The sequence below is a fragment of the Jaculus jaculus genome, chromosome 2 (assembly GCF_020740685.1).
Source record: "Jaculus jaculus isolate mJacJac1 chromosome 2, mJacJac1.mat.Y.cur, whole genome shotgun sequence".
Lineage (NCBI taxonomy): Eukaryota > Metazoa > Chordata > Mammalia > Rodentia > Dipodidae > Jaculus > Jaculus jaculus.
This window is the reverse complement of record NC_059103.1, coordinates 136,778,088-136,791,494: the sequence shown is the minus strand read 5'-3', so window position 1 is coordinate 136,791,494 and position 13,407 is coordinate 136,778,088. Positions and strand designations below refer to the sequence as shown.

General features: G+C 39.4%; 1 protein-coding gene across 1 annotated transcript in view; it reads left to right on the top strand.

The window, feature by feature from the left end:
- Mybl1 (MYB proto-oncogene like 1) overlaps window positions 1-13,407 on the top strand; it is a 59,953-nt gene that overhangs the window by 8,259 nt on the left and 38,287 nt on the right. Inside the window, exons 2-4 of the mRNA XM_004653308.2 lie at window positions 9,955-10,060; window positions 10,615-10,686; window positions 12,547-12,639. Of these exons, the coding sequence (XP_004653365.1) occupies window positions 9,955-10,060; window positions 10,615-10,686; window positions 12,547-12,639 (271 nt within the window). The remainder of the gene's footprint in view (window positions 1-9,954; window positions 10,061-10,614; window positions 10,687-12,546; window positions 12,640-13,407) is intronic.

The window sequence follows — 13,407 nt, the reverse complement described above, 5'->3', positions numbered from 1 at the left end:
CCCTGGAACTCATAGTGATCATCCTACCTCTGCCTCTCCAGTGCTGGAATTAAAGGCATGCACCACCATGACTGGCTCTATTGTATTTTTTTTTTTGTTTGTTTGTTTATTTTTATTTAGACAGAGAAAGAGGCAGGCAGAAAGAGAGAGAGAAGGAGAATGGGTGTGCCAGGGTCTCCAGCTACAGCAAATGACACGTGTACCCCCTTGTGCATGGCTAATGTGGGTCACAGAGAATCGAGCCTTGAACCAGGGTCCTTAGGCTTCACAGGCAAGCGTTTAATTGCTAAGCCATCTCTCCAGCCCCCCCCTTTTTGTTTATTTATTTTTTAAAATTATTTAAATATTTTTTTGTTCATTTTTTATTTATTTATTTGAGAGCGACAGACATAGAGAGAAAGACAGATAGAGGGAGAGAGAGAGAGAATGGGCGCGCCAGGGCTTCCAGCCACTGCAAACGAACTCCAGACACGTGCGCCCCCTTGTGCATCTGGCTAACGTGGGATCTGGGGAACCGAGCCTTGAACCGGGGTTCTTAGGCTTCACAGGCAAGCGCTTAACCGCTAAGCCATCTCTCCAGCCCTATTTTTTAAATTTTTATTTATTTATTTGACAGGATGGTGCGTATAGATAGAGAGAGAATGGAAGTGCATGTGCCTCTAGCCACCAAAAACAAACCTTAGATGCATGGGTCACCTTGTGCATATGGCTTACATGGGTACTTGGGAATTGAACCTGGGTCCTTCGGCCTCGCAGGCAGGTACCTTAACCACTAAACCATCTCTCCAGCCCTACTTTTATTTATTTATTTTAGAGTGACAGATAGAGAAAGAGGCATGCAGAGTATGTATTTTTTAATAAAGATTTTTATTTATTTCATATTTTATTTTTATTTTTATTATAGGTGTCCCTGGGCTTCTTGCCACTGTAAATTAATTCCAGATGCATGCACCTACCACTTTGTGCATCTGGCTTTATGTATGTCCTGTGGAATCAAACCCAGGCTGTCAGGTATTACAAAGCACCTTTTAATTGCTAAGCCAGCTCCTCAGCCCTCCTGGGTGTTTTATTAAAGTGGTTAAATAGTGGCTTTTATAGGTCAGCCATGCCATATTTTTTAAATTTATTTTTTATTAACAACTTCCATGATTGTAAACAATATCCTATGGTAATGCCCTCCCCCCCACTTTCCCCTTTGAAACTCCATTCTCTATATCCCCTCCCCCTCTCAATCAGTCTCTCTTTTATTTTAATGTCATGGTCTTTTGCTTCCTCTTATGATGGTCTTGTATAGGTAGTGTCAGGCGCTGTGAGTCATGGATATCCAGACCATTTTGTGTATGGAGGGAGCATGTTGTAAGGAGCCCTACCCTTCCTTTGGCTCTTAGTTTCTTTCTGCCACATCTTCCGCATTAGACCCTGAGCCTTGGAAGGTGTGATAGAGATATTGCAGTGCTGAGCACTCCTGTGTCACTTCTTCCCAGCACTATGATGCCTTCTGAGTCATGCCAAGGTCACTGCCATCTGAAAAGAGAAGGTTCTCTACCAAAAGTGAGAGTAGCATTAATATATGGGTATGAATATTAAGAGAAGTACTTACTGGGCAGTTTGATGAGCATAGTATATACATTTAGTCAGACAGCAGCAGGCATTACACTCCTAGGGCTCATGACTACCCCTGTTTTAAATTTTCAGTATCAGGGATGTATTCCCTCCCATGGAGTGGGCCTCCAGTCCAATTAGAGGGCATTTGGTTTCCACCATGACAGATGTATCACTATTGCACCCGTTGGCTCATTTGGCCTGGCTGTGCAAATATAAGGCTTGCAGTGTCTACTGTTGAGTATCTTCACTAGTGATTTCTGTCTCTCCTATTGAACTGCATGCAGAATGACTTCTTCCAGCTTTCTGTCAGCTGGTCTACATGGAGGTTATCAGCTCAGCTCCAGCGGGATTTCTCAGTGGCTTTGCAGCCCAAGTATGTGAAGTCTTCAGCAATAGGGTCTTACCATCTATTCCTGGTGGGAAACCAAGGGTCTCGAGCCATGCCACATTTGATTTTGGGCAAAAATTTACTTTTCTAAATCAAAGTTTTCTACTCTGACATGGCAAGCATGATAATTCTCCATTCTTATGGTTGTGTAATTTTATTTTATTTTTTAATATTTTTTGTTTATTTACAAGGAGATAATGAGAACATAGGCACATCAGTGCCTCTTGCCATTGCAAATAAACCCCAGACTCATGCATCACTTTGTGTACCTGCCATTATGTGGGTACTGAGGAATTGAACCTGGCCTGCATGCTTTGCAGTCAAGCACCTGGAACTTCTGAGTTGTTGTCCCAACCCTGTTGTAAAATTTTAAGAGGGAAATTTCACAGATGACTACAATGTCTGTATTTTTGTAAGGTTTTAAGTAAGTATTATGTCATTTTAAGATGCTTATGAATTTCTTGTCAATCTCTACTCAAAATTAGTTTATCATAGAGGCTTGCTTCCTTTGTGGAGGCCTCATTTAAAAAAATTCCTGAGGGCTGGAGAGATGGCTTAGTGGCTAAGGTGTTTGTCTGCAAAGCCAAAGAATCCCAGTTCAATTCTCCAGGATTCACGTAAGCCAGATGCACAAGGGGCTGCATGCATCTGGAGTTCGTTTGCGGTGGCTGGAGGCCCTGGCATGCCCATTCTCTCTCTTATTTCTCTCAAATAAATACTAAGTAAATAAAATATATTAAAAAATTCCTGGGATAGAACGATGGCTTAGTGGTTAAGGTGCTTGCCCAATGACTTATGTTCAATTCTCCAGGTTCCATGTAAGCCAGATGCATAAAGTGATTGCAAGCGTGCAAGGTTGCACATGTACACAAGGGGATGCATGTGTCAAGTTCAACTGCAGTGGCTGGAGGCCCTGGTGTTCCAATTCTCTCTCTCTCTCTGGCTCTCTGTCTCTCTCTAGCTCTCTGTCTTGCTCTCTCTCACAAAAGTTTTTAAAAATTAAAAAATTCTCAGGCTGGAGAGATGGCTTAGCAGTTAAGCACTTGCCTGTGAAGCCTAAGGACCCTGGTTCAAGGCTTGATTCCCCAGGACCCACATTAGCCAGATGCACAAGGAGGGGCACGCGTCTGGAGTTCGTTTGCAGTGGCTGGAGGCCCTGGTGCGCCCATTCTCTCTCTCTGCCTCCTTTTCTCTGTCACTCTCAAATAAATAAAAAAAAATTTAAGAAAAAAAATTTAAAAATTCTCCTTTATCTTTTTCCTTTATCTCCCCCCCCCCCCATAGAAGCTCAGTTCTGACTTCCTTGAGACATCTCAGCACCTCAGACATTCTTTGTATAATGCAATCGTAAATAATGTTTCTCCACTCATGACTTTTTATCTGAAGAGAAAGCCTATGTACCCAGTTGCTTTCTGGACATGCACTGACTGATAAGGATAGTTACAAGCCATGTGGCTACTAAAGTCTTGAAATGTGACCAGAGTAAATTGTGAGATATGGTAACTTCAAAATACCTGCCAGAATTTGAGATTTCAGTTAAGAAAAAATAATATAAAACATTTCATTAGTAATTTTTATATTGGCTACATGTTGAAATGATTGTACTTTTGAAGTATTGGCTTCAATAATATTTATTAAAATTAATTTCATTGCTTTCTCTTTTTTAAAAAATGTAGCTACTAGAAAAAATTTATTTAAGAGATAGAGAATAGGTTTTCCATGGACTCTTGCAGCTGCAACTGAACTCCAGATGCATGTCCTACTTTGTTCATCTGGCTTTAAGTGGGTACTGGGGAATTAAACCCAGGCCAGCAGGCTTTTCAAGCAGGCATCTTTAACTCCTGAACCATCTCCCCAGCCTTAGTTTCATATTTAATTTAATTTTTATTTTTTAAATTTTTTTTAAAAAATTTATTTATTTATTTATTTGAGAGCGTCAGACACAGAGAGAAAGACAGATAGAGGGAGAGAGAATGGGCGCGCCAGGGCTTCCAGCCACTGCAAACGAACCCCAGACGCGTGGGCCCCCTTGTGCATCTGGCTAACGTGGGATTTGGAGAACCAAGCCTCGAACCGGGGTTCTTAGGCTTCACAGGCAAGCGCTTAACCGCTAAGCCATCTTTCCAGCCCTATTTTTTTTTTTTTAAATTTTTTTTTTTTGGTCATTTTTTATTTATGAGCGACAGACACAGAGAGAAAGACAGATAGAGGGAGAGAGAGAGAATGGGCGCGCCAGGGCTTCCGGCCTCTGCAAACGAACTCCAGACGCGTGCGCCCCCTTGTGCATCTGGCTAACGTGGGACCTGGGGAACCGAGCCTCGAACCAGGGTCCTTAGGCTTCACAGGCAGGCGCTTAACCGCTAAGCCATCTCTCCAGCCCTCCAGCCCTATTTTTAAATTTATTTATTAGAGAGAGAGAGTGTGTGCCAGGGTCTCTAGCCACTGCAAGTGAACTCCAGATTCATGGGTCACCTTGTGCTTATGGCTTATGTGGGATCTGGAGGATCAAACCTGGGTCCTTAGGATTCACAGGCAAGCACCTTAACTGATAAGCCATTTCTCCTGACTCCAGTTTCATATTTAAAACAGATATATCTGAATTTATTTTACTGTAAGGTAAGACTCCACTTTAGAAAAAATATTTATTTATTTATTTGAGAGACAGAGAAAGAGGAAAGGGAGAGAAAGCAAATGGGTGCACTAGGGGACTCCACCACTGCAAACAAACTCCAGACACATGTGCCATTTTGTGCATCTGACTTTATATGGGTATTGGGGAATGAACTCCAGCTATCAGACTTTATAAGCAAGTGCCTTTAACCACTAAACCATTTCTCCTGCCCTACTCCAGTTTTTCAAAATGACTACCCAATTTTTTTTTATCTTAAAAAAATTATATTTTATTTATTTTTAACTTTATTTATTTTTAACTTTTTCGAGGTAAGGTCTCACTCTAGCCCAGGCAGACCTGGAATTCACTATGCAGTCTCAAGGTGGGCTTAAACTCACAGTAATCCTACTACCTCTGCCTCCCAAGTGCTGGGATTAAAGGTATGCACCACCATGCCTGGCTCTTTTTAAAACTATATTTATTTATTTATTTGAGAGAGAAAGAGAATGGTTGCTCCAGTGCCTCTAGCCACTTCAAATGAACTCCACACATGTGCCACCTTGTGCATTTGGCTTTCGTGGTTCCTGGGGAATTGAACCCAGTTCCTTGGGCTTTACAGGCAAGTGCCTTAACTGTTAAGCCATCTCTCCAGGCCACTACACAATTTCTTTTATATATATATATATTTTTTTTTTGTTGTTCATTTTTTATTTATTTATTTTGAGAGCAACAGACATAGAGAGAAAGACAGAGGAAGAGAGAGAGAATGGGTGCGCCAGGGCTTCCAGCCACTGCAAACGAACTCCAGACGCGTGCGCCCCCTTGTGCATCTGGCTAACGTGGGACCTGGGGAACCGAGCCTTGAACCAGGGTCCTTAGGCTTCACAAGCAAGTGCTTAACCACTAAGCCATCTCTCCAGCCCCCACTACACAATTTCTTAATACCATTTATTGAAAAGTCCATGTTTATTCCAGTGACTGGAAATGTTATTATAATTTTCTAAATTCCATGTTCTTTTACTTACATTATGTGTATTTTTTGTGTTCCAGTACCATTATTTATTTTTTGTGTGCCTCTGTATTTTTACAATATTTAATTTATTATTTGAGAGAAAGGGGGAGCAGAGGGCAAATAGAGAGAATGGGCATGCCAGGCCTCCAGCCACTGTAAACAAACTCTAGACCTGTAGACAGATATGCCACCTTATGCATCTGGCTCACATGGGTACTGGGGAATCAAACGTGGATCCTTAGGCTTCACAGGCAAGCACCTTAACTGTTAAGCTATCTCTCCAGCACTGCATTTTTATATTATATACATTTATATATAAATATTATGATATATGTTTACATTAATGTTAATTCTCGTTTTTTGTTGTTGTTGTTTTTTGAGGTAGGGTCTCACAGTAGTACAGGCTGACCTGGAACTCACTATATAGTCTCAGATTGGCCTTGAACTCTCAGCAATCCTCCTACCTCTGTCTCCCAAGTGCTGGGACTAAAGGCATGTGCCACCATGCCCAGCTAGTTCTCATTTTTAAAAACTTTTCTGGCTATTGTTACTTCTTATTCTTTTCACATTAATGATAGAATCAGATTGTCTAATATCTTTCCAGAATTTATTGGTATTTTTATTAATTTAATTTAAACTTATGAATTAATTTATGGAGAATAGAATACACTACGTGTGTTTTCTTATTCTAGTGGTCTAAGTATTCTATTTATTCAAGTTTTCTGTATTTCATCATTTATTATACCTGGATTTTGCATGTTAGCTTCTAGATATTTAACTCCTTTTGCTGTTGATATTATTATGAATGACTTTTCCCATTATGTGTTTTAACTGTCTACGGCTTCCAGTTGTTTTTTTTTTTTTTTGGTTTTTCAAGGTAGGGTCTCCCTCGGCTTCCTTTTTTTATGACGTAGTGTCTCGCTGTGGCCCAGGCTGACCTGGAATTCAGTATCAGGATAGCCTTGACTCACTACGATCCTTCTACCTCAGCCTCCCAAGTGCTGGGATTAAAGGCATGTGCTGCCATGCCTGGCTGGCCTCTGTCTTAATGTTCCCATTTGTCAGCATTAATAATTTCCTAGTTAGGTTATTATAAAGATATATAATTGATTTTTTTCTGCCACCATACTACTTTCATTGATTTTTTTCCATAAGATTCAAGATAAATACCTTTTTCTCCCTTAATTAAAGTCTTTTAGTTCTTTAGAGTACTGCACAAGCATGAGGTCTTGTCCCACTCCAGACACATATGTAAAAAGGTATACATGATTACTCATGTATATGCACTCAGTACTGAGGCAGCCAGAGCCTGGAGAGTTACTGGGGCCAGTTTACCAAAAAACAGTGAAACCCAAGTTCAATGGGAGACTGTCTCAGAGAAATAAGGCAGAACAACAATAGAGGATATCTAACATTCTTGAGGGTCTGGCTTCTGCATGCATGCACAAGGGGCATACGTGCATCTGCACACACAAATGATACACTACATACCCCCCCCCACTCCAACAGACCACACATACACACATGCCCACCCACCCCACAGAGGGAAGTCTCATACTCTTCAGAATGACATGCAATGTCATTATTTGACTCCTAATGGTGTAGTTAGCCTTTTTTTTTCTTTTAAATTAAGTTGAAACTTTGTATGGGTACATCAAGTGTTAGTACCATAATTCCCCTCCTTTCTGCCCCCACTCCACTCAGGGACCCCGTAGTGGGATTTCTGGTATTCATCATGGAGTGTGAGTTATGAGTTGTGAGAACAGCAGTCAGTCATTGTATAGGGGGGGACAATACCTCTGGCTATCCCCTACCACCCTGTGGCTCTTACATTCTTTCTGCCCCACTCTTCTTCACTGCCTTCTGAAAAGAGAAGATTTTCTACCCAAAGTGAGAGTAGCATTAATATAAGGGTATAAATATTAAGAGAAGTGCTTACTGGGCAGTTTGATAAGCATACTATATACATTTTTCCAGACATCAGCAGATGTTATACCTCTAGGGCTAATGACTACCCCTGTTTTAAGTTTTCAGTATGAGGGATGTGTTCCCCCCGTGGAGCTGGCCTCCAGTCCAATTGGAGGGTAGTTAGTTTCCACCATGACAGACCTGTCACATTGCACCCATTAGCTCATTTGGCCTGGCTGGCCAACTATATGGCTTGCAGTGTCCACTGTTGAGTATCTTCACTGGTGGTTATCTCTTTCTCCCATTGAACTACATGTAGAATGGCTTCTTCCAGCTTTCTGTCAGCTGGTCTACATGGAGGAGGTTATCAGCTCAGTTCCAGCAGGATTCCTCAGTGGCCTTGCAGCCCAAGTATGTGAAGTCTTCAGCAATAGGGTCTTACCATCTATTCTTGGTGGGAAACCAAGGGCCTCGGCAATGGCCTATAATGTTTTGGAGGCATCGGGTCCTCCATGACCTACAACTCACTGGAGGTAGTCCATCCCTGGCCCTGAAAGTTTTCTAACAACAATCTATGGCTCCTGATTGTTCCATTGTCCAAAACCAGAGGATTCCATATGACTTATTTGTATAATCTTAGATTTTGATTAGCCCTCCCTCCACCTTTCCTTTACTCAATCACTTCCCCTGACTTCACTTTGGGCCATTTCAACCCCGTTAATCTATTCTTCTATTGACCTATTAAGTACCCTCCTCCCTTCCTTTCTCTTCCCTTTATATATTCTTTTTAACTTACTGGCCCCCTTCTACTGAGTTTTTTCCTTCTCACACAGAAGCCCAATCATCTGTAGCTAGGATCCACATATGAGGGAGAACATGCAGTGCTTGGCTTTCTGGGCCTGGGTTACCTCACTTAGTATAATCCTTTCCAGATCCATCCATTTTCCTGCAAATTTCATAACTTCATTTTTCTTTACCACTGAGTAGAACTCTATTGTATAAATGTGCCACATCTTCATTATCTACTCATCAGTTGAGGGACATCTAGGCTGGTTCCATTTTCCAGCTATTATGGATTGAGCGGCAATAAACATGGTTGAGAATGTACTTCTAAGGAAATGGGATGAGTCCTTAGAATATATGCCTAGGAGTGCTATAGCTGGGTCATATCATAGATCAATTTTTAGCTGTCTTAGGAACCTTCACACTGATATCCACAATGGCTGGACCAGATTGCATTCCCACCAACAGTGTAGAAGGGTTCCTCTTTTTCTACATCGCTGTCAGCATTTATGATCACTTTTTTTCATGATGGTAACCAATCTGACAGGAGTGAGATGGAATCTCAATGTAGTTTTAATCTGCATTTCCCTGATGACTAGTGACGTAGAACATTTTATTAGATGCTTATATGCCATTTGTATTTCTTCCTTTGAGAATTCTCTATTTAGCTCCATAGCCCATTTTTTAATTGGCTTGTTTGACTTCTTATTATTTAACTTTTTGAGTTCTTTGTATATCCTAGATATTAATTCTCTATCAGATATATAGCTGGCGAAGATTTTTTCCCATTCTGTAGGTTGCCTCTTTGCTTTATTCACAGTGTCCTTTGCAGTACAAAATCTTTGTAATTTCAGGAGGTCCCAGTGATTAATATGTGGTTTTATTGCCTGAGCAATTGGGGTTATATTCAGAAAGTCTTTGCCAAGACCAGTATGTTGAAGGGTTTCCCCTACTTTTTCCTCTAGCAATTTCAGAGTTTCAAGTCTGATGTTAAGGTCTTTAGTCCATTTGGATTTAATTCTTGTGCATGGAAAGAGAGAAGAATCTATTTTCATCCTTGTACAGATACATATCCAGTTTTCCCAGCACAATTTGCTGAAGAGGCTGTCTTTTCTCCAATGAGTATTTTTGGCATTTTTATCAAATATCAGGTGGCTGTAGCTACCTGGACTTACATCTGGGTCCTCTATTCTATTCCATTGATCTACATATCTGCTTTTGTGCCAGTACCATGCTGTTTTTGTTACTATGGCTCTGTAGTATAGGTTAAAATAGGTATGGTGATACCTCTCAACTTATTTTTGTTGCTCAGCATTATTTTAGATATTTGAGGTTTTTTGTGGTTCCAAATGAATTTTTGAATTGTTTTTTCTATTCCTGTGAAGAATGCCTTTGGAATTTTGATGGGGATTGCATTAAATGTGTAGATTGCTTTTGGTAAGATTGCCATGTTCACAATATTGATTCTTCCAACAAGGGATACTTTTCCATTTCCTAGTGTCTTCTGCAATTTCTCATTTGAGTGTTTTATAGTTTTCATTGTAGAGATCCTTTACTTCCTTGGTTAGGTTTATTCCAAGGTACTTTATTTTCTTTGATGCAATTGTTGAATGAAATTCTTGATGTCCAAATTGTGTTCTTTTGTAGTGAGGATGAGGATGATGACCTTCAGTACGCTGATCATGATTATGAAGTACCACAACAAAAAGGACTAAAAAAACTCTGGAACAGAGTGAAATGGACAAGAGATGAGGTAGGCAAGATTTATTAACTTCATATGTGTATCTATCAATTATCAATCCTATTATAGTTAAGAAAGACTAGAAAAAAATATAATCTGAGAAAAAATTACCCATTAACTCACTTGTACATTCTTTTTTATATTTACTTATTATTTACAAGCAAGAGAGAGGGAGAGAAAAAAGAAAGACAGATGAAGAGAATAGGTCTGCCAGGGTCTCCAGCCACTGCAGAAGAACTCCAGATGCATGTACCACCCTGTACATTTGGCTTCTGGCTTTATGTGGATACTAGAGAATCGAACCTGGATCATTAGGCTTTACGGACAAGCACTTTAACTGCTGTGCCATCTCTTCCCCCCATTTTTTAAAATGAGAGACATGAATAACAGATTGATAATGGGATTGACAGAAACAGTATATAATACGTGGAGGAATTTTATAATAGTGACTTTAGTCCTTTTATAGATATCCATCAAGTCTTACTTGAAAGAATTAGAATGTATCTATAATGGGTATAGGAAAAGGATGAGAGAAATAGGTCTAATTTTTATTCCTGTTTTAATAGGATGATAAGTTAAAGAAGTTGGTTGAACAACATGGAACTGATGATTGGACTCTAATTGCTAGTCATCTGCAAGTAAGTGACATGTCTACTTTAAAGTATTTGATTAAATTCTCTAGTTTTTAGAAATGTGTCCATGCAGTTAAGGTTTTCTTCCTTAAAATATTCCTGTTTCTCATCTGCTTGTAGTTGGTGCTAATGGCTCAGAAAGCCTCTATATCTAGTACAGTTTGAACATCTTTAATCCAAAAATCCAAAATCTAAAGTATTTCAGACTGTTTTGATATTGAACCACAGTCTCATGTAATATGCCCAGTAAAATGGCAAGTACTAAAACTATGTATAAAATTACCTTCAGGTTATGTGGATAAGGTAGATGTGAACCGTAAATGAATTCCATGTGTAGACTTCTGTCTCATCTAAATATCTTATATGGATATGTGGATATTCCCAAATCACTCAAAATCTGAAAGTTGAAACACTTCTGGTCTCAAGCATTTTAGATATGGGATATTCAGCCTGAATAAAGGATTTGTTCAGGGCCCCCAAAAGATTATCAGTATAAAACAAAAATGACATTAACTTTGGATAGCACATAATAAATATTTATGAGAAAGTTGTTTTATTGTTAGGTAGGCTAGCAGTTGAACCTAGTGCCTTGCTCATATTAGGCAAGGACTCTACCACTGAAGATGTGAAATATGTTTAAACATTTTGAGAGAATTTGATTATTGACATATACTGATATCTACTGTAAAATCAGGAGAAACTTTTTTGCTAATGACAAATGTTTTAAAGTATTTTTTAAAATTATTCATTTATTCATTTGAGAGACAAAGAGGCAGATAGAGAGAGAATGGGTACACCAGGGCCTCTAGCCACTGCAAACAAACTCCAGATGCATGCCTGGCATTTTACATGGATACTAGCTACCAAACTAAAACCCTTTCTGAACTATCTCCTCACCCTCATGTTTTCTTGATAACTTGAGGGGAGTTATCATTTATCAACATGCTTTTAATAGCCTTTAGGATTCCCCCTCTAACTTAGGTTGACTTGGAATTCGATCGGTAGCCCCAGGTTGGCCTTGAACTCAGAACTCCTACTTTAGCCTCCTGAATGTTGGGACTAAAGGTATGTTCTACCACATCCAGACTTTCAGAGTTTTTTTTTTTTTTTTAAACTGTTGTATTATATGAACCTGCACTTCCATGTTGTTTGAGTTCTTAGGTCTTCTTTGTATAGTTTTTCTTTTTTTCTTTTAGTTTTTCTGAGGTAGGGTTTCACTGTAGCTCAGATTGACCCAGAGCTCGCTGTGTAGAGTCCTAGCCTGGCCTTGAATTCACAGTAGTTCTCCTTCCTTTGCCTCACATGTGCTGGGATTAAAGGTGTGTACTGCCACACCTGGCTTGTGTAGTTTTTTGCCTACTGCCATTCCTCAATTTTGGACTCATTACTTTATGGAATACCAGCTATGGCTTTATTGCTTATTATGTAATAAGGTTTAGTGTAGAGATACATACTTTAATTTCAAATGTGTTATTTTTAACTTGTTGTATAAGCCCTGTGATTAATTTAAAAAAAAACAGAATTTAGCCTGGCATGTGGCTCACACCTTTAATCCCAGCACAATGGAGGCAGAGGTAGGAGGATCACCATGAGTTCAAGGCCACCCTGAGACTACAGAGTGAATTCCAGGTCAGCCTGAGCTAAAGTGAGACCCTACCTCGAAAAACCAAAACCAATACCAAAAACAACACCCCAGAATTGGTACAGCTATATAAAATACATACTATGTGTCTAAAGAATGATATTGAATGTACTTTTCTTAACTAAAATTTTTTTTTTTCTTAAGCATATACTTGAAGTTTGGTTGTTTTTTTTTTTTTTCTGGGAGACATTTGTTCAGTAATGAAATTATCTAAATTCTTTCAGAATCGTTCTGATTTTCAGTGCCAGCATCGATGGCAGAAAGTTTTAAATCCAGAATTGATAAAGGGTCCTTGGACTAAAGAAGAAGATCAGAGGGTAACATGTTCATATTTTTTATATTCATTGTATAGGTAGACTAGTAGAGTTTTTTTCTTATTCACATGTTTTAACACATAAAGTATGTACTTAAATTACTTGATTTTTGTTCTCTGGAGACTGTTTGTATAAGGATTGAATATTGAGTGTCTTGAAATGTAGTTTTAATTGAATCAAACCAAGTACAGTAAATATTATTTCTGAGAACCTCCTTTACAAGAGAATGCATGCTGGCTGTAAGCTTTTGTAACTTTATTCAAAGTTAGTTTAGCATATTTAGGGTATAGTTTCCTGACACCAATTGAATTAACATTGTAAACAAATTTTAATTTTATTTTCACACTTGCTAACTTGGTATGTAAGGGATTTTTTTTAAGAGAGAGACAGAGGGAGGGAGGGAGCGATTGAGCATGAGAGAGAAAATTGATGCACCAGGGCCTCAGTCACTGAAGTCAAACTTCAGTTACTTGTGCCACCTCCTAGTGGGCATGTGTGACCTTGTGCTTGCCTCACCTTTGTGCATCTGGCTAACCTGGGATCTAGAAATTAGAGCATTGGTCTTTAGCCTTCACAGGCAAGCACCTTAACCACCAAGCCATCTCTAGCCTAGGAGTCATTCTTTTTCTTTCTTTCTTTTTGTCTTTTTCAAGGTAAGGTCTTGCTCTAGCCCAGGCTGACCTGGAAATCACTCTGTAGTCTCAGGGTGGCCTTGAACTCATGGCAATCCTCCTACCTCTGCCTCTCGAGTGCTTGGATTAAAGGAGTGCT